This window comes from Callorhinus ursinus, unplaced genomic scaffold (assembly GCF_003265705.2).
Source record: "Callorhinus ursinus isolate GAN/ISIS: 27379988/994484 unplaced genomic scaffold, GSC_fseal_2.0 scaffold72, whole genome shotgun sequence".
NCBI classification, from domain to species: Eukaryota; Metazoa; Chordata; class Mammalia; order Carnivora; family Otariidae; genus Callorhinus; species Callorhinus ursinus.
Genome location: NW_027397134.1, coordinates 5,420,649 through 5,441,492, shown reverse-complemented (window position 1 = coordinate 5,441,492; position 20,844 = coordinate 5,420,649). Strand labels below are relative to the sequence as shown.

The 20,844-nt window shown below is 54.0% G+C and overlaps 1 protein-coding gene across 5 annotated transcripts; it reads left to right on the top strand.

The window, feature by feature from the left end:
* The first annotated feature begins 18 nt into the window (after positions 1–18).
* PATZ1 (POZ/BTB and AT hook containing zinc finger 1) lies at positions 19–19,103 on the top strand. 5 transcript variants are annotated; one of them, XM_025858118.2, is made up of 5 exons: positions 19–2,130; positions 3,513–3,576; positions 9,898–10,069; positions 15,999–16,136; positions 17,608–19,103. In XM_025858118.2, the coding sequence occupies exons 1-5, from the start codon at positions 860–862 to the stop codon at positions 18,021–18,023; spliced, it is 2,061 nt and encodes a 686-aa protein (XP_025713903.1). In that variant the 5' UTR covers positions 19–859; the 3' UTR covers positions 18,024–19,103. The 5 variants fall into 5 exon arrangements, with proteins under 5 accessions (XP_025713903.1, XP_025713902.1, XP_025713905.1 ...); XM_025858117.2 differs by having other exon boundaries at positions 17,605–19,103; XM_025858120.2 differs by having other exon boundaries at positions 16,064–16,136; positions 17,605–17,788.
* Positions 19,104–20,844: the final 1,741 nt, after the last annotated feature.

The window sequence follows — 20,844 nt, the reverse complement described above, 5'->3', positions numbered from 1 at the left end:
CCCACGCCGAGCTCGCCGTTTCTTTTTTTTTTTCCCTGCAAGCGAGAGGGGGGGTGTTGTTGGTATCGCCCCCTCCTTCTCCTCCCCCCAGGGGTGAAAGTGCAAGAGGAAGTGCAGCCGCTGCCATCTTTCCTCCGCTCCGAACACACGGAGGCCGGGGCCGCAGCGCCGCCGCTCCGCCGCCGCCTTCGCCCGGCCCGGGGAAGGGCCCACCCTGCCACCGCCACCGCCCGCTCGCTCCAGCGTTCGCCGTCGCCACCGCCCGCCAGGCTCCGGGACCAGGCCCGCGCTGCCGCCCCCGTGCGCGCCCCGCCGCCGCCGCCTTCGCCTTTTGTTTCCTCCGCTCCGGCGCCCCCGCCCCGGCTCGCGCTTTGCAGGGGACGCAGCGCGCGCCCCCAGCGGGCCCGGGAAAAGCCGCGGCGCGCGCGCGCACGCCTGCGCGGCAGACCCCTCCGCCTCCTCCCCGCGCGCGCGCGCTCCTTTTGGCTGCGCGCCGGCGCCGCCTGGCGGGCGGGAGGGGAGGTGGCAGGCGCATTTGCAGGAGGGGCGCACCTCTTTGCTCGCGTACCCCCCGGAGGTAGACCTAGGAGGGGAGGCGGGCCGGCGGAGAAGAGAGAGGAGCGCTCAGTCCAGCAGGGGTGGGGGCAGCTATGTGGGAGGTGGTGCGCCCTGCGGTCTAGACAGACCGATCCGGGCAGGGGGCGTGTGCGCTCGGCGCACCTGCGAGACTACAGAGCCTCAGGCCGGCACGTGTGGGGAGTGTAGATACGTCCGCTGCGCCCCGCTTCTCGCTGCCTAGGGGAAGGGAGGGGGGGCGGGCAAGTGCCGCGGCCCGGTTTGTGGGGAGGGGGCGGCGGCCATGGAGCGGGTGAACGACGCTTCCTGCGGCCCATCGGGCTGCTACACCTACCAGGTGAGCAGGCACAGCACAGAGATGCTGCACAACCTCAACCAGCAGCGCAAAAACGGCGGGCGCTTCTGCGACGTGCTCCTGCGGGTGGGCGACGAGAGCTTCCCAGCGCACCGCGCCGTGCTGGCCGCCTGCAGCGAGTACTTTGAGTCGGTGTTCAGCGCCCAGTTGGGCGACGGCGGAGCTGCAGACGGGGGTCCCGCTGACGTGGGGGGCGCAGCGGCGGCCCCAGGCGGCGGGGCTGGGGGCAGCCGGGAGCTGGAGATGCACACCATCAGCTCCAAGGTGTTCGGGGACATCCTGGACTTCGCTTACACTTCCCGCATCGTGGTTCGCCTGGAGAGCTTCCCCGAGCTCATGACGGCTGCCAAGTTCCTACTGATGAGGTCGGTCATTGAGATCTGCCAGGAAGTCATCAAACAGTCTAATGTGCAGATCCTGGTGCCCCCTGCCCGGGCAGACATCATGCTCTTTCGTCCCCCTGGGACCTCGGACTTGGGTTTCCCTTTGGACATGACCAACGGGGCAGCCTTGGCAGCCAACAGCAATGGCATCGCAGGCAGCATGCAGCCCGAGGAGGAGGCAGCCCGGGCCGCTGGTGCAGCGATTGCGAGCCAAGCCTCCCTGCCTGTGTTACCTGGGGTGGACCGCTTGCCCATGGTGGCTGGACCCCTATCCCCCCAACTGCTGACTTCCCCATTCCCCAATGTGGCATCCAGTGCCCCTCCCCTGACTGGCAAGCGAGGCCGGGGCCGCCCAAGGAAGGCCAACCTGCTGGACTCAATGTTCGGGTCCCCAGGGGGCCTGAGGGAGGCAGGCATCCTTCCATGTGGCCTGTGTGGGAAGGTGTTCACTGATGCCAACCGGCTTCGGCAGCATGAGGCCCAGCATGGTGTCACCAGCCTCCAGCTGGGCTATATCGACCTTCCTCCACCCAGGCTGGGTGAGAATGGGCTACCCATCTCTGAGGACCCCGATGGCCCCCGAAAGAGGAGCCGGACCAGGAAGCAGGTGGCATGTGAGATCTGCGGCAAGATCTTCCGTGATGTGTACCATCTCAATCGACACAAGCTTTCCCACTCGGGGGAGAAGCCCTATTCCTGCCCAGTGTGTGGGCTACGTTTCAAGAGAAAAGATCGCATGTCCTACCATGTGCGGTCCCATGATGGGTCGGTGGGCAAGCCCTACATCTGCCAGAGCTGTGGGAAAGGCTTCTCCAGGTGAGGAATGGTGCCCCCTACCCCATGACCTGTCCTATTCCTGGCTCATGGGACAGTTTCTTGCTTAGATCTGGGGGTGTGGGATTTGTGGGAGGCACTTGACCCTCTAGGGCCACATCAGGTTTTAACGGCCCTGGTTTTGTGGCCCAGAGCTGCTTTCTTTTCCCACAGGGAGGTTCTGTGGCACTAGGCGTGCCCTACTGTCTGTCTTCCTTTGGGCCTTTTGGGAAGGGGCTGGATTCCTCAGGCCACAGCCACGGGGCCTCACCATTCTTCTCCCTGGGCTCCCTTTGTGTTTCCGGCACCAGGCGTGGGGCCCCCTCTGGGGGCGGGAGGCTTTTCCTCCAGCGACTTTCTCTGCTTGAATGGCTGCCCAGGGAGGGACTGAAACAAGTGCATCTGGGACTCCTTACACTCCATGCCACCAAATTCCCCACCCCCCCCACAGAGCACTAGCCATCCTGGATGGGCAGACTCAAGATTCGTCCCTCACACCCTCCTGGGATCATGGGGCACAGAGTTCTGCACCCAGAGTCTCTTAGCACCAAAATCTTTGATCTGCTCTGACCTGGTGGCTCCAGAGCCTAACTGAACCCATAGATCCCCTTTATGTTTTCAGGACAGAGAGGAGTTGGGCAGGATATCTTTTTGGAATCACTTTTTAGTGAGCCTGATAGGGAACTGAGGACTTGTCTGGGAGCAGAGGGTTGTTTTGTTTTTCCCCTTGAGACAGTATTCAGAATAAAAGGCTGGTTTTAACTTGCCTGGATACTGAGGACCTTGTGTGTATGTGAACCTACGGATGGAGAACTCCCTTGGAGGGGCCCCAACCAAGAACCAGTCTTACCGGTCAGGCAGCCCCTGCCCACCTGCTCTGGCGGGCATCTGGTTTACCAGCCCAGCTGGGGACCTACGGCTCTATCCCTTGGCCTCTGGGGACTGAATTCCATCCGGGTGGCATTCATTGGCTGCCCTGGTGGGAGAGGCTGGGGGAGGGGAATACTGAGTTTCTAAGGGGCTTTAGTCTGTACAATGAATCACACATACCCCCTCCCAGAAAGGCTGCAGTAAGGCAGTCTTGTCTCATTCTAAAGCCACCTCCTCTGGTCCTAGAAATCGGTTGAGCTTGGTGGGGGGCGGGGCGAACGGGTAGGCAAGGTCAGAGACAAACACTCACTTCCCTTCCCCCTCTAGAAAAAACCAGGACAGAGAGGCCTGGGCCTATGGAGCTGGGTGGTGACTTTGTCTTTGTCATGCTGGGATGGGGAAGAGGGAGTCCCCTCCATCCGTGTGTGTGCAGGTACGGGTGGGGAGTCTGGCCAAGTTTGCGGCCCCATCTTTTGAGGTCTTGTTTTAAAGTCTCTCTTGGTTCTCTTTTCCAGGCCTGATCACTTGAATGGACATATCAAGCAGGTGCACACCTCTGAGCGGCCTCACAAGTGTCAGGTAGGGGTCGGGGCCAGGGCAGAGATGGGCTGAAAGACAACACTGCTGTTCTCACAGCCCGGCCACAAGCCAGCTGATGTGTGTGCTGGGCCGGCTGACTGACCACCACCGCTTTGCACACCTCCCCCTCTGTCCGTCCACCCTCTGTCTGCTTTCCTCCTTTGTTCTTCCCCCCGGCCCCCTCCCCCCCACCGCTGGTGTCCCCTCCTTCCTGGTTGCTGGGTCCTGATTCCCACCCTGTCTCTGTCTTCGCTCTTTAGCTTGGCTTTTCCTCTCCTGGCATTTGCCAGCTCCTTGGATGGTGGGCCACATTGCACACATGTCGTCCTGGGGGCACCGGCTCCCCATTGGGCCTGGCTTCTGGTTCCTAGCAGTTTGCAGGAGCCACCATGGAGAGGCAAGGGTTTGTAAAGAGCTCCTGGTGGTCCAGCTAACAGCGCTTCCCCTTGTCTGCCAGGCAGGCTGAACTTCTGGGTCCCCTGAACTTAGGGCACGAGGGGTGCAGCAGGAACAACAGTGAAGGAGGATAGAGTGGATGGTCTTGATTCTTTGAGCACTGGCACCTGTTTAAGCCACTCTGAGCCATGTGTGCAAACAGCCAGGGCTTCTAAGGACTGGAGAGCAAGGTGGTTTCCTCTCCCCGTGAGCTCTTTGTGTAGCAGTAGGTGTAGGGAAGGCTGGGCAAGATTCTCACCCTTGGTTTGTCTGCTTCAACAAGATCTGGGGGCCCTGTGGTACCCAAAAAATTGAATTTCCTCTCCTGGCCCCTGAGCATTCCTTCCTGTGTGGATGGAAAACACCGGTATCTTCTCCTTGGCTATCCCCCTTCCTATGCCAAGTTCCCACCATCTGAGGGGGAGACAGAGTGGTGGGGTGCTTGTTACAGTCTCTGGTAGGATAACCTGCTTCTCTTATCCTGTTGGTGGCAAGGAGGGAGGGTTCAGGGAGACCTGCAGGGAGGAATGGACGTGCTGTAGGTTGGGCAGCGAGCCCCCAGGGGCCAGGTGTGGACGGTGTTCACAGCCAGCCAGGCTAGGTGGCCTCCCCCGAGGACGACGACCCAGGGTGGGCATGCTGGGATCCGTCTGTGCCTCGCTGCCTTCTCTCTGTCTCTGATTTTCTAATCATGGAGCACATTCTGACTCTCCCAGGTAGCGTGCTGAGCAGCCTGGCAGAGTAGGAGGAGCCCAGAGGGCAGTGGGGGCGTGCCCAATGGCCTGGGGGGGTAACCTGCACTCTCTGCCCTTTTTCCAGGTGTGGGTTGGGAGCAGCAGCGGCCTGCCGCCCCTGGAATCTCTTCCTAGCGACCTGCCATCATGGGACTTTGCCCAGCCTGCTTTGTGGAGGTCGTCCCATTCGGTTCCTGACACCGCCTTTTCCCTTTCTCTAAAAAAATCATTCCCAGCCCTCGAAAACCTGGGCCCAGCACACTCCAGCAGCGCTCTCTTCTGCCCAGCCCCGCCGGGATATCTGAGGCAGGGCTGGACTGCCTCAGAAGGCAGCCGGGCCTTTACCCAGTGGCCTGTAGGCTAGCCTGGGCCTCCCAGAGAGGGTTTTTCTGTGGAGGGGAACGGGAACGGCGGTTGCTCTGAGACCCCTGCTTTTGGGAGAGGCCGGCAAAATGGTTCCTGCCCACCATGCCCAGCTCCTTCCTGTGTTATTTGGAGTCTTTCCCAGCTCAGGGACCCCAGGAGTAGTAAGGAGCTCCTTTCTGGGTCCCCCCCACAGCCTCCAGGTTTCTTTCTGGGTTCTCTTGTCTTTTTCTCCCCCTTTAACAGATGGCACCCCTGGGTATCTGTCCTTGCCTGGGTGATTTTAGGGGTCGGTGCTTTCCCAAGAACCAAGTCACGGACTTATGTGCTTCCCCTCTCCTAGCATCACCTCCTGCAAGGTGTGGGGTTTCTAGAATGGGGCTTGGCCACCCCTCCCCCCACTCTAGGGGTGAATCCCCTCCAGAGGAGAATGGAGCAACTCCAACTGGGTCAACCCATGCTGCCCTCTTCCCTTCCCACTCAGACAGGTCCTGCTTTCATTTCTGGCTAATGAATTAGACTTCTGTGTTTTTGAGGTTTACTAGTAGGTCTGCTCAGGAATTAGACTAACCAGTAGCTTTATATTGGTTCACCCCAATATACGGCTTTGGGGGCTGATAAAGCAGATGTAGACCCCCCCCACCCGGATCCCAGTGATATGCCCTTTAGCCCCCGCAGCCTCCGCGGGGATCACAGGAGTGATGATAAAAGTTTTCATTCTAACATTTGAGGCTTTGTGTGTTTTGTCCTTGGTCTCTGTCATAACACTGACATCATTGTCCCTCGGTGTACGGTGTACGTAAGGAGCCCACTCCTGCCTTGCCCCTCCAACACACAGACCTGCTGGCCCCACCTCCTGCCCATTAGCCAGAACTCCCCTAATGATGACCCAGCAGGTGAAGACATGCTGGCTCTCATGCTCAGTTAAACAGCAGGGGCATCTGTTTTGCATGGTGTGTATTCTGAAAGCATCAGAGGTGAAGAGATGGCCCGTTGGGAGTTGGTTCCCTGGGCAAGAGCTGGGCACGGGCTTATACCTCTCCACCCTTCCTGAGGCCACAGATGACAAAAAGGGCCAGTTATAGACACTGGTGCCACAGCTTGAGTGAAAAGACCATCTGAATGTTGGGGTATGAAGCCTCAGGGTTGTCAGTGACACACAAATCTCAGGGCTTGGCCTGAGTGTCCTTAACTGGCTCAGATGCCCTCAGGCGCTGCTGGCTTAATGACCACAGTGAGGCTGGGACATTTCCCCCACATGGAGTTCAGCCTGAAGCCAAGAGACTAGAGCAACTCAAGACCTCTCCCATTACTTGCAGTGGCCCCACTTCTCAGGGGCTAGTTGGGGTGGTTTGGGCTGGAGGACAGCTCACTAGAGAAGGAGTGAACTGAAGTGGGAACAAGGGAGCTGACAACCCCCAAGAAGAAAGGGGCCAGTGAGGCCAATGGCACTCGGCCTCCATGTATTGCCCTTAGACTTTTCCAGGGCTATAATAAAAAAGACTGCTTGAGACCACACACCCTTTCCCCCCACCTCCAGGCTGCCAGACTTCAAAGGCCACCAAAGGTTGGGTGTGTGCTAGTGTCCCTTATACCATTTGGGCCCCATTCCTGAGCTGCTCAACCCTTGGGGAGAAAAGCTTTAGGCATTCTGGGATGGGGAGAAACTATTTGGGGAGTGAAGGGAGCATGACTGGGACTCAGTATTGAGTGGGGAAGACCAGAAGAGACCTAAGCTCAGGGTGGCTGGGCTGGGACCTGGCAGTTGTGCTCTTGATAGCAACAGGCTGCCTGTGCACAGGGCAAAGTGGTGGCCATTCCGAACATCAGGGGTGATCAGAGCATGCCATGCTGGCTCACTCCTGTCCCATCAGGGTTGCTTTGTCTTCTCTCTGTCTCCAGGATGAGAAGTGCCTTTCTCCGGAGTGGCCCCAGTATACAGATTCTAGGTGTCCCCTTCTTTGAGATCTGTCTCTCCTTTGGCCACTCTTCTGTGTCATGTAACCAGGCTCTTTGTGTTCTGTGTTGTCTGAACTTCTGACAGGCCTAGACTCGGGCTTGTACACTTTGACAATTCCCCCACAAAAAACCTTGGGGACTGCAGCCATGAAGGGTCAATTTTGGCTCAGAGAAGCCAACTCCACCTTGGCTTTGTAATACAGTGAAAGTTTTTGTTGTGTTTGAGGGTTGTTTTTTTTTTTTCCCCTAGCAGCAGATTTACATTCCTAATTATGTTTGCTCAGGCTAAAGTTAGCTTTCATTCCTTGAGAGATAATCAATGGAGGAGGGGGTGGGGGAAGTCAGCTTGGTCTGGGATTTTAATTTTGCTTAGCTAATCCCTCAAATGGATAATCCACTTGTGGATAATTGAGGTTTGGCTGTCTATTATCTTTAGGTAGCACAGTATGACAGGCAGTGCTTCAAAGGACAGACCCCAAAAGGAGGTTGGCAGGAGAAACAAGGCGTCGCTTTCACATCTCTCTAGCGGCGCCTCTCCCGGGGACTGCAGAAGATGGAATTCTGAATGTGTGCTTTCACCGCATTTTCTTACACCTGGTCCATGTTTGGCTCCTTTGAGTTCTTAGGCATAGACCACACTGCCTCTCATTGTTGGAGGGCTGGTCCTCAGGTCACTGGTTGGCAAAGCTGGTGAATGACCCCCAGATAATTTGTCAGGTGCACCCCTCTCCCCCCAGGGTATTTTTGGCAGCCTTTGCTCTGGTTTGCAGGGCCACTGGGCTGGGTGGAAGATGGAATTTTCCCCCCACTGTCGTCTGTGATTGGGTCAAGAGGTCCCTGACTGAGGAGGGGCCCACCGGTGGCCATGAGACCAAGCGCCCAGAATGCTTCCTGAGTCACCTAAGTGCTCGAGAGTTTCTCTGCAAAATGCCGTCACCTCTCCCTTTCAGGGGAGTCCTGGCCACCGCGCACACTGTTAAAAAGTATCCATACCTTTCCCACCGGAAACTCTCCCTGCTGAGTCTGGAAATGGGAAAAGCGCAGGCTCAGGCTGGTTCACATCCCAGCCGGCCTGGATCCCCTCCAGGCCTCTGTCTGCCCAGCTGTGGAGTGGGGAAGGGAGGAAGACCTCAGGGAAGCCGCAAGAGCAGGGAGGGTGCTGGCCTGCCTGGCAGCGACAAGGTTTTGACTGCTGCTTCCTCTGGTAGCTGAGTCGTGTGCTTCGGGCCAATCATTCTCCAAACTCAGCTTCCTCATTTGTCAAAAGAATCAACTCAATGCATGAAACAGATAAAGGCAGTGTTTCATTAGCATAAGGTATGCTGTTCAGATGTGTAGCAGTCACTTAGAGACAATGACAGAGCAGCAGAGCTGGCCCTGATGCTCACAGACATTTGGGATTGGAGCAGGAACAGCAGAATCTTTGGCCTCCACAGTATCGCATACACTGGCTTCTTGCTTTGACCATATACAGTAAGGAGATAAACATTTGTACGGGGTGATGGTGTTCAGACATTTACCTTGAGGTCCTGGGATCTCAGGAGGTGCTTCTGTTAAACAGAGACGGCAGGAGCAGCTCCATTCTAGTGAGTTAAGGGGTGATGGGTCTTCTCCAGTGGGTTAACATTCCCTCTGTAATGCACTTAAAGGGGAATGTTGCTTTCTTGTGGGAGTTCTAAAATAGTAAACACACACACATAGAAAAATTAGTCAGACTTGACATGAACCTCTGAAACACCTCCATGGAACCAAAATAGTTTTGAAAGTCTCCAGGCTGAACTCCCCCAATGACTTCCTTGACATTCTGTGACCTCCAAGGCTGGGGTGCCTGGGCAAGCCCCTAGATGAGGAAGGGCCGTTGGAGGCCAGGGACTGAGACTGAGTCAAGGCCTCAGGGACGGAAAATGCCTGGGGACCTGGGGCTGCCTCCCAGGGTGCTAGTGCTGACCCTCAGCTCCTGAGTCATCCTCTCCTGGGAACAGGCTAGGAGTTGGTGCTCACACCACGGTTTTCTATGGCCACATTCTCTCGGAGGGTAGTAACACAGCCTGCCTCAGAGGGCTCCTGTAAGAATGGATTGCATGAGATCAGTGCCTCTGACAGGCTTATCATGGCGCCGGCCTGGCATAGAATGCATGCTCAATCGATGTGGGGTGGTATCGTTCTTGTTATTTCCAGCACTTCCGCAGCTTAATGTCCCACAAATGCTTCTGAATCATGGCCTGCCTTCGCTCTGCTAATTCTCACATTAGCAGAATCAACGCTATCGTTTTAGGGGCTGCTTTCTCAATACAAACTCACAAGAATATTATAAGGAGTAATCTCTGTGCTTTGTCCTGCCTTTCCTTTCCATTTCCCTGTGGCCAAAACTAAGGTCACTTTTGAATAAAGTGGATAAACTGAATTCTTTGCATAAAGCAAGTAGGGAAAACCCAGGATGGAGGACAGGAAGACGGATCTGTTCATATGCCAGCTTCTATACGTTCACTCACAGTCAGTGCAACTAAAGTCAACTCATGTTTAAGAACAAATGCCTCATCTCTATTTCGTAAAAGAGTGTGACACTTAGTGTACCATGTTCTGGGCATGCTGCGGTGGCCATTTGGAACCAATAAGCCCAACTCAGGTGTCTCATGAGGAGGAATCATGGGAAGTGAGAGCAGCTTGCTTGCCTTCTGGGGAGGAAGTGTAGGCCACAGGTAAAGCTCTCTTTATGCAGGGATTCCAGGTGTTGGCCGTGTGAAACAGTTTTTGTTTCCCTGCTGTGCTCGGTGGGGAGTCAGGAGTGTAGTGCGCTTTCCCCTCATCCTCTTTCCCTTTCTGCCCTCAGACCTGCAATGCTTCTTTCGCCACTCGAGACCGTCTGCGTTCCCACCTGGCCTGTCATGAAGATAAGGTGCCCTGCCAGGTGTGTGGGAAGTACTTGCGGGCAGCTTACATGGCAGACCACCTGAAGAAGCACAGTGAGGGGCCCAGCAACTTCTGCAGTATCTGTAACCGAGGTAATCTCCCTGCTATTTCCTCACTCCCAGGGGCTAGGCCTGAGCTTGTGTGGGAGGCCAGGGGTGTCTTGATCACCTTGCCTCAGACTCCACTCCTTGCACGGCCGGCCCTCCCTTCCCACTGAACGATAAACACCTTCATCACCCAGCTAGCTATACCTCTTCCTTCCCATCCTTGGGATGCTTGGAATAGGAGTTCCCAGGGGATCAGCAAGTGGGAACGGAAGGAGAGAGTGCCGTTTCCAAGCCTGGGCTCATTAACACATGTGCTGTGTGGATGGCACGACTGGATACATTTCGTAGACACCACTGAACTACTGAGGTCGGTGGGAGAGTCATTAGGCCCCAAGAGGTGGGAGAAAAGGGGTCCTGCTTGAGAGCTTTTGCTGGCTGATTCACTGGCATGTGAAATTCAACAACCAAGGAAGGAGGTTGAGTCTGGAGATGGACAAGGGGCAGAAAGTTTCTAACAAATGGTCGGAAAAGAGCCCAAACCCAGGTAGACTGTGGTCTTGATGAGACAGGAAAGTGGAAGGTGCTCTGCGCAGGACAGCATGCTTGAGGCCGAGGTTGGCCTAGGTAGTGTCTGGCTCTGTGGCCCCAGTGCTGTGTTGATGGAGTCAGGCCTGCCCCTGAGCTTCCGCCAGGGCTTGTTGGTGGTTGGAGGGCTAAGGTTTGTGCTGTGCAAGCACAGTGTCAGTGGAGGAGGCTTGCGCCGGATCTGTGCGGAAGGAGGTCGGGGCAGCCGTCTGTGGTGGGTGTGAAGATGCTTCTGCACGATGCGCTTGCTTTGGCCAGGTGCGGACGTTGCTGGGAAGTCCTTTCTCCTGGGACAGTTTTGTCCCAATGCCTCTGTTAAGTCTTGGGTATGGCTTAGTGGATTGAGTACTGAACTGGAGTCAGGGGACCCAGGGTTTAGTCCACACCCCTCCTACCTTGCCCTACTCTGACCTTGAGCTCTCCCTTCCCCTTTCTAAGCCTCCTAGTTTCTTTATCACTTAAAAGGGGTTAAGAACACCTCACCTTGCCCACCTCACAGGGTTGTCGTGATGATCCCAGGAGACAAGGTAGGTGAAAGTTCTCTGAACTCCCCACAAGGAGCTGCACACTTGGGAGGTCCCGTCCTTACACTCTGTAACCATGTTGGGAAAGACACAGCTCACTGACTCTCTGGTTTAGACCAGGCACAACACCCCTGCAGTCCTTGGCTGGAATCTTTGGGTGCCTGTGCTGTCTCCATGTGCCCTGAGGTCGCTGGTGGAGGAAGACTGCAGAGTAGCTGGATGTTCTTGGTGCCCTGGAGCTGGGTCCCTCCCTGGGATTGCATACCTGGGGTTTGCCATGAAGCCCCCTGGATATGGATGTTTGTACCACCAGGAAACCTGCTGTGAAAGCAGGGAGGTGGTCATAAAAACTGCTGAAGCGTCTGTCCTATTTTCTGACACGTCAGTCGAACCCTTCCTGGCAGGAGCTTCCCCTGAGTAGTGAGCTGTGGGGTTGTGCGTGTAAGGAGTTATCAGGCTGTGGCTGACCATCTTGACTGTGGCTGCCCCAGCTCTAGAAAAAGATGGTTTCTTATCTTAATTCATCCTAACCCGGCTTCCTGACAGCACCCCTTCCCCGCCACCAGTGCCTCACAAATAACTAAACCGGTGCTGTCAGCAGGTGCTTGGTCAAATTTTCAAGCCTAAGGTTCTCCATCTGAGAACTGAGGTCAGAGACCAGAGGCAGGAAACCGGTGAGAGTGGAGAAGGATGTTAATGACAAAACTCAGAGCCTAGCTCAGATTGCAGAGTGGGGCAAGAACTGGACAGGAGACCCAGGGCCACAGCCCCTGGGGGCCCAGCTCAGGAGGAAAGAAGAGCTGAGAGCAGCAGGGAACAGCAGGGAAAGTCGACCTAGTTCGGAGATAGCTGATGTGGCAAAGCCAACTACTGTTGTACGTCATGACTTGGGTTGCAGCCACAGGCCCTGTGACTGGGCTCGGGGAGCCAGAAGAGTCAAACCAGAGCCCACCTTTTCTCAGTAAAGCCAAGCCTAGATCTGGATCACAGGCTGAACACCTCTGGGTCCCAGAGTCAGAATGGGAAGTCCCATTCCCCCAAGAAGACAAAAGAGGGCTCTGGTCCAGCCCTTCCTAGGCATACAAAGAGAAGAGCAAACAATTTTGGTCTTTATCAGAAGAGAAGGAACAGGATTCTACTTCAAGACTCATTTATTGGGCAGAAATAGGAGGAGATGACTCCTGAGGAAAAAAAAGAAAAAGAAAAAGAAGAGGAAGGTAGTTTGTTCAGGAAGAGAAGGATACCAAAGACATCAAGCCCCTGGAATCAGAATGCAGCAAACTCTGGGTCACCCTTCACCCTGCCCACCACCAAGGCTGTGCTACAGGAGGAGGTGCACAAATAAAGGAATGTACTTACCGGGGCACCTGGGTGGCTTAGTCGTTAAGCATCTGCCTTCGGCTCAGGTCATGATCCCAAGGTCCTGGGATCGAGCCCCCATCGGGCTCCCTGCTTCTACCTTTCCTACTCCCCCTGCTTGTGTTCCCTCTCTCACTATGTCTCTATCTATCAAATAAATAAAATCTTAAAAAAAAAAAAAAAAAAGGAACGTACTTACCTCCGTAAGGGTTCAAGCAAAGGCTGATGTCAGCTAGATGGTCAGATGTTTGAGGCTGGATCCGGTGCCCTTTGAACCCCTTCAATCCCAACAATTCTCAAGCAGTCAACTTAACTGCTATAGATCTGCCAGTCTTTGCCATACAAACGACTCTTCCCCATGAAGCATGAGAAAGAACAGAGGCAGCCTGGCTGCTCTCACAACACTTTTGAGACAGATGACCTTGTCTTTGTCCTAGAGACATACCAGGATGTGGGGCATACCATCTGTAGAGGAAGATTATTTGCAGTGGAAGGAGTTATGATGGCTAGAAAAGGTGGTTTACTCATTTGCAAATCCAGGAAATGAGTTGAGTTGAATGGTGGGAAGGAGAGAAGAACCTGGTAGATCACCATGATTTTCTTCCTTACTTTTTAAATTTCTGTAGCAGGGCCTTTGTATATGCACATGTACTGGTATGAGAAAGAGGGATAGCTTATTGGAAATCTGCCTTTGACAGAGACAACATCTGAACTCAAACGTCATTGCTTAAAGGTAGAAGAAGCCTTCTCCCTTGTCAGAGATGAGCACACAAGTTATCACCCGTGCCAGTCATGGACACAGACAGCCTGCCATACCCCTGGACTGAGCTGGTATAGACCTACTTAGTGCCTCCCTCCAGCACAGCTCTGTTGGGCATGACCCCATCAGGGTTTGGACAAGAGGAAGGCAGTCCCTGACCCCTGTGTGGATGTGAAACTTGCAAAAGGAGATTTGCTTCTGGAGTGCGAATTGCAGTGTACGTACCAAGGAAGAAAATGCAGTGGAGGAACAGTAGCCTTTGGTTGTAAATTCTTCATCTTTGGAGTGCGAGAGAGGGTGAATGACTTGTTGGCTGTAGTGAAATCACATGTGTGCTCACTGTCTTCATCGTTCTGGTGCCTGAATCAAGCTGCCTCTTTGGTTCTTGGTTAATCAGTGGTGAATGGGCAGGTGAGTTCAGAATTCCGGCTAAACATTTCTGGCTTCAAAGATAGGTTCTTTTCAGAAACTCGACTTCTGTTTTATCCCAACACTTGGCTGCTGAGTTGCTCTGTGTTTAAGTTCTGGGCTTTAAGTGGCAGCTGTGGATCCACTCCTACCACCCTGCCATGTGGTTTCGCTATAGATAGTACAGTCTGCAGCTGGGGTAAAGTCAAGTGTTCCTCAGACTGTTTTTCAGGAAAACACAGCAAATTTTCATTGAGCGTCTGCTGTATTCTCCTACTAGAGCTCTCCCCACAAGGAGTAAATATAATAATTCCTGGTGCTCCTTTCCTCCTTTCCTGTTCCCTTTAATCTCAGTGGACCTGCCCTGGTACACCATGGAGAAGGCTTCACACCACTTCAGAGGCTCCACAGGGATTAAAAAGCAAAAGAAAATCCCTTCCAAAGTGGAGTCATGGTGTCATTGGAAAGTCCTGATATCTTATGCTGGTTGCCAGGGGCCACAGCACCAATCCCAGGGGCAGGGCTAAGGTCCTCTTTCCTGTTAGCCTTGTCTCCTCATTCCTGACTGCAGCCTCCCTCTTAGGGATGTTTATATGGGACCTTCTTAAGCCAGCTGGGTCTATAAAGTAGCTGCATCAGGAAAGAAAGGAAAATTCACTCAGTCCCCCTTCTCTCCAAAACCACCAACTGCCATTGCCAGGGGAGTGTTTGTTAAATAAGCTTGCCACAGGTTAGCTTCTGTCTGTTAGCGGCTTCCATTCTAACCCACCAATATGGCAGAGAAACACAGAAGTGTAAATGGTGATAACGAACCTACTGCCAAAATCCAAGGGATGATTCCAGGGCCAGGGCCCATTGAAGAGTCTGCTCAGAGCTTAAGGACCACATGGTGGCACAGGGTCCTGGGGTTGGAGGCCAGGCACTGCCATCTAGTAACCCCACATGTGACTGCAAGTTTCTTAACCTCACCAGCCTTCTTTGTTTCTTCATCTGTGAAACAGGTATACTCATAATTCCCAGCTCATAGGGTGGGTGGCTGGGGTAATTCTACAGAAGAATGCATGCAGCGTGCTGGGCCCTGGCACACCACTATCACTTGCTAAAAGTGAACCTTTATTACTGTTCCAGCAGCATTTGAAAGGCCATGCCAAATCGGATTTTTTAAAAACAAGTCTCGTGCAGACATTACACAGTACTCTGTAGCCTCTGACCTGTTAAGCATGGATCCCACTGTTATCCTAGGACTGTAATTTTCAAGGGGAATAAAAGCACTTGAGAATGTGTCAACCACATCTGGAGTAGATTAAAGGGCACTAGTGCTCCAACTGGACCTTATGTTAAAACGCTTCAGATCCTGCTGAAGGCATGTTCTGATCCTTGACCACGGTAGAGTTGGATGACACAACTTCCTGCAAAACCCAAGTCAGTATCCTTTGACTGGCCTACCTGGTTTCATATCCTCAGACTTGTGGCTGGTGTGGAAATTGACCCAAGATCTACTCTTCCCAGCCTGAGATACCACCTGGCTCAAACTGACCAGAGCATCTGGGTTGGGCTGCTGCAGTTTCAAGATCGCTGGATTGCCCCTCCTCCAAAACAAAGACAAAGATTATGTTTCTTCCTTAATTGAACCTGATGGATGCTCCAAAACCAAACCAAAAAGATGACTATGAATAAGATCTGACTGAGCCTCTTTAAGTTGCTATTTCTTTTGTTCCTCAAAAGGTCTGAAGAGTTATTAAATCCAGTTATTCTGAAAGTGAGAAAGTAGCAAAATAGAACATGTCCTGCTAGATAGAAGAAGGGAGACTCCTGGAGGCATTCCTTTGGGATTTCATCTTGCCTCCATCCGGTTTGTTGTGCAGTTTACCTTTACACGTGTTAAGCAGGCATTCTGTTGGCTGGAGTCCTGCAGCTGCCCTTGAGCCTCATGACTTTTCTGACGACATTTCTAGCCATGGTCTCTGCAGCTGACCTGGGGCTGTAGCACATCTTCTCCAACCGTTCACTACTGAGGCACCAAGCAAGCCTAGAGGCGTTTGGCCTCTGGCCCTGGCAGGAGCAGGATCTCAGGCCACCCTTCCAGGCCGCCGGCCTCAGTCCTCCACCGCAGCCTTGCAGAGTGGGCTCTGCAGAGAAGCCGATTCGAGGACAGTGCCACCCACCCTGAGCCAGGGGGCTCCTGTGGTTGCAACCGTTTTTGAGCCAACAAGGGGGCCCCTTCTAGGTGCAGCTGACCTGGGAATGCTAGCCAGAGCGGCCAGAGGAGAGGCGTGGGGGAAGCAGAGAGGTATCTCTGTGCTGGCCGCGGGATCTCATCTCCTTTTGTCTTGTTTAGGTTTCTCCTCTGCCTCCTACTTAAAGGTCCATGTTAAAACCCACCACGGTGTTCCCCTTCCCCAGGTCTCCAGGCACCAGGAGCCCATCCCGAATGGGGGAGCAGCGTTCCACTGCGCCAGGACCTATGGCAACAAAGGCAAGCGACCCCTTGCTCTGCACTTTGCTTCTCTGCGCAGACTGTGTTGTGGGGGCGCTGGGCCGGGCGTGGGGAGGCGGGAAGGCTGCCGGCTTGCTGGCCGCCTCAAGGAGGCTCTGAGATCTGAGTGGCAGTGGCCTCCAGGACAAAAGTCACAGTGGGTATCTCACTCCAGGGCAGTGAGTGAGGCTTTAGGGCACTGCCGAGATCCAGCCCCCGCCTCCTCTTCCCCAGCCCTCCTCCCTTGCTCCTGGTCAGCCCCCACTGCAGGGGGGCCCTGCAGGGATGCCCCGGGCCCAAGGCTGGAAGAGGAGCCCTGCATGATGAGTCACTCTGGGCCTATCCATTGCCTGTGGCCCTTTAAGGATGGTGTGGAGCTGTGGCTGAATGCTTTCTTTTCCTTCCACCCTGTGGGCAAGGGGAAGCCAAGGGCTGGCTTCCCCCTCCACAGGGGTGACTGGTTGCTGTGAGCGGCCCTTTCTGGAGGGCCTCTGGCTGCATTTGTGAGATGCATGGCGATAAATGAGCTACGTGACTGCCTCTGACTTGGAGTTGGTCTACAGAGAGCTCCCTAGGCCCCACCTTCACTTGTTGATTCAGGGTGTTCTGTGGTATTTCACGTTGTTGCCCTGGGGATGATGCCAGGGGCTTGGCAGATGGCAGAGATGGCATGCTCCACGCTCCCATCACAGACCTCCCTTCCCGGCATGGCTCTTTGAACCCAGGTAGGAAGCTGCTGATTGGTGGAGGACTGCAGTGTGGGCAGGGCAAGGCAAAGCAATGAGGATTGCCTTGAGGCCCAGCTTGTCCTGAGCCCTGTGTGGGGACAGTCAGCTGACTGAGTTGTTCGAAGTTGCTTTTTAATCTCTATGCTTTGGCCGCTTGGCCCTGGATAGGTTTTGGCAGAAGGAAGGCGGTAAGGGCAGGGCTTGTGTTGGCAGCATTGGGCAAAGGATTGGCTTCTGTCTCAGCCATCAGGGGGTCTGCTGGGTTGAGGACCTCTCGGCTCTGGTTCTGCCTTGCTAGGGTGCAGCTAGTCTGGTGTGGAGGTGAGGCCATTGATATACCTGCTCAGCATCATCAGAACAGCCGTCTTACCCCCAGGGGCAGCCAACAGAGCGCCTAGGAGCTGGGGGTCTCTTGAGTTGTTCTGGGTGGAAGCAGTGGAGGTCCCCTCTCCATACCCTCTTCCTCGAAGCAGGCTGAGATGGTGGTGAGCCATACACGTGCACCTGCATGAAGAGTCCGCGGCGAGGGAGGCTGGCAGCCCCAGGGCCCTGCTGTCTCACCCCCATAGGCACACCAGTCTCCCAGACCGACCAGCTGAACCTCCGGGGGTTCTGCCAGGGCGGTGGCTGGCCATCCGCTGCCCTCCACAGGCCTGTGAGCTGGCCCTTCCCGACCCCTCCAGGAGGGGGCATCTCCAAAGCCTGGCCTCATCTGTCCTGTGTGTTTTGTTTTTTCCTAGAAGGCCAGAAATGCTCACATCAGGATCCGATTGAGAGCTCCGACTCCTACGGTGACCTCTCGGACGCCAGTGACCTGAAGACGCCCGAGAAGCAGAGCGCCAACGGCTCCTTCTCCTGCGACATGGCAGGCCCCAAAAACAAAATGGAGTCTGATGGGGAGAAGAAGTACCCCTGCCCTGAATGTGGGAGCTTCTTCCGCTCTAAGTCCTACTTGAACAAACACATCCAGAAGGTGCATGTCCGGGCCCTCGGGGGTCCCCTGGGGGACCTGGGTCCTGCCCTTGGCTCACCTTTCTCTCCCCAGCAGAACATGTCTCTCCTCGAGTCCTTTGGGTTTCAGATTGTTCAGTCGGCGTTTGCATCATCTTTAGTAGATCCTGAGGTTGACCAGCAACCCATGGGGCCTGAGGGGAAGTGAGGCAGATGCGGTGTCCCCACAGAAATGGCCACCGGGGACTGCTGAGAAATGCTGTGAATGCGGAGGAAAGTAATGTCTTTGGGTTCTGTAGCTGAGAGATTTTTATTCGTTTTTAACCCCCCCTTGCCCCCACCCTATCACCCCACCCACCCCCACTCTACCACCCATCCCCTCAGTGGTCTTTAGAAATAGATTCTCATCTGATACTCTGCAGGAATATCTGCGAGACCTGGTATGGGATAAGGGCAGAAAACACTACATAGGCCTCCAAGGCAACACCAGTCCCGGTTTCTTTAATGGGCGGAAGCTGGAATTCCTGGTGCTCAGTTCTTAGTGACCCCAATCCCAAACCCACACCTGACGACATTCTGGGACCTCAGTGATTTGGGTCCCCTCCCCCTTCTCATATCCTTCAAGAGAAACCACATTAGGGTCTCCACACACTTATACAATGCTGATGCCCAACTGTTTTCAAGGAAGCTGGAAGCCTACAGCATCCCATGGACCATGGGGTGAGTGCCCTCTGAGAGCCCCTGAGCTTGACCCTTGACCTGGAGGGCCCCAGACCTTTCTGAGCCCTACCTGGAGGCTGGCATTTTGCTACTAGGACAAGCTCAGCTATTGAGGACACCCCCACCCTAAATTCCAGTTCTTATGTGATTTTAACCATTCAACTTGCTGTTGGGTTTTAATTCTCTAATTATTATTATTGTTATTATTTTTTAGGACCAGTTGTAGTGAATTGCTACTGAAAGCTATCCCAGGTGATACAGAGCTCTTTGTAAACCGCAGTCACACGTTAGGGTTAGTATTAAACTTTGTTTAGATGTACCATAATTAACTTGGCTAGTTGATTGTTTGAAGTCTATGGAAGAAATAGTTTTATGCAAAATTTTAAAAATGCCAGTCTGGTCAGGGAGGTGTAGGGGGTTTCAATGTTGTTGGTAGCCAGGAAGGCAGGAGAGCTGGTAGGTGGGGACATTGTGTGCCTCGGCTGTGTCACATGTGAGCAGGCCCAGGTTGACCTGGTGATGTGAATTGATCTGATCAGACTATTAAAAACGTTAGTACATTAATCTACCTGCTCCCCTGAGTCTGGTTTTTCAGCCACAGGTGGGGGGCCCTTTGGGACCCAGAGTGTGGGCACCTGGGGTGGGGGTGGGATCCCAGGACACTTCTCTTCCTCCTCATTGTACCAGCTGCACTGGGACTGCCCTGATAGTTGGGTGTTCCCACTGAGGACCCAGCTGCCAGCATTCACCCATTTGTTCAAATATTCACTCCCGTTGTCTTCACTGCTTTGTGCCAGCCCCAGCCTCAGACAACCCTGGTGAGCAGGACACCCTTGTGGAGCTTATCGGGAAAGAGACAGTTAACAAGTAAGCAGATTTAACCATGAGTTCAGGTAACAAGAAGTCCAGGGAGGAAAACCAGGCAAGGTGGGGACAGTGACAGAGGTAGGGTGGTCCAGGATGGTGAGGGGCAGGGAGTGGGGCTCTGGGAGAGAAGACCTGGAGTTAGAGAGGACCCAGTGTAGCGACCAGCTAAGACCTAAGGAGGGACATGGGCAGGAAGAGAATTCTCATGGCCAAGGGGCTCTAAGAAGCTCAGCAACATGAATTCCCCTCTACCCCCATTACCTACAGGGTTGAGTAAAAGTTGTTGCACTCTTTGTGGTGAATGTATGAAGAGAAGGGGGAAAGAGGACAGCAAACAAGAGGCAAGAAATGAACACAAGGAAGAATTAATGGGACCAAGAATTGCAGGGAGAGGGGGGGACTGGCCAACTTAAAGCAGCCTGGTCATCTTGAGAAACTTCAAGGAGAAGGAAACCCCTCAACTAAGTGAAACAGCATGTAACCTCCAAACAAGTAGGAAAAAAAGTGATAAAGGAGAGAAAAATAAACACAGACCTGGAAGAATAAACAAAGCATAAAATGATTTAGACCCACATTAATACCATTAATTACATTGCTCTGGTTTAAGGCAAAGACTCTGAGCTGGATTTAAAAAAAAAGCAAAACAAAAACCTCTAAGCCATCTACATGAAATCTTGGGTAAGTTGCCGGGTTCTGTGGAGTGTGTGGGATGGAGGCTCAGGCCCCTTGGTATCAGTAGCAGAGGAAAGGGTAACCCTAAACTGCTGAGACCCTGTGAATGTGGCCTTGTGACCACCACAAGATCTGCCAGCTGATAGCACCCATCAAGCGTTACAGCAGAGAACCTGGCCCTGAACTGAAAACATTATTAGTCCTGCCCCCCTGCAAGCCCCTGATCATGTCCCTGGATAGGCAGGGGCCGCAGTCAGGAAGCAGTATCTGTGCACGGCAGGAGGGGAACAACAAAGCAAGCAGGCTGCTTCTTACAAAGCACTACTCACCTGGAGGCCTGAGCAGCAAGAGGAGGTCCGCTGCCTGCCCCCCAACCTCTATCTCCTCTGTATACCTGTGCCTGTCAGGCCACAGGGAAGAAAGCTGTGCAGAACATGGGTGCATAAAGGTGGAATGACTGCCATGGTCAAGGGTAAAGAGCCTGAACTCCAGCTCTACCATCTGCTGTCAACCCTGTACAAATCTTTGAGCCTTAGTTTCCTCATCAGTACAAAAGGCATGAAGGTTAAGGGAGACCATCATGAGCTAACATTTTCTGTGCCTAATTCTCAGCACAACCTATGAAGTTGGTTCCATTACCATTCTCCTCCTGCAGATCAGCAAATAGGCTCAGAGAGATAGAGGCACCCCTCCCACCTCTGCCCCAGGTCACAGAGTAAGTGCCAGAGCCAGGATACAAACTCAGGTCTGTCCTCTGAGTCCAGAACCCT

Bases quoted from the DNA above. Each gene is read 5' to 3' on its own strand.
- PATZ1 (XM_025858117.2), top strand. From the start codon at position 860: ATGGAGCGGGTGAACGACGCTTCCTGCGGCCCATCGGGCTGCTACACC. The intron at 2,131-3,512 runs GTGAGGAATGGT...TCTCTTTTCCAG, and splicing joins TGTGGGAAAGGCTTCTCCAG to GCCTGATCACTTGAATGGAC. The intron at 16,137-17,604 runs GCAAGCGACCCC...GTTTTTTCCTAG, and splicing joins CAGGACCTATGGCAACAAAG to AAGGCCAGAAATGCTCACAT.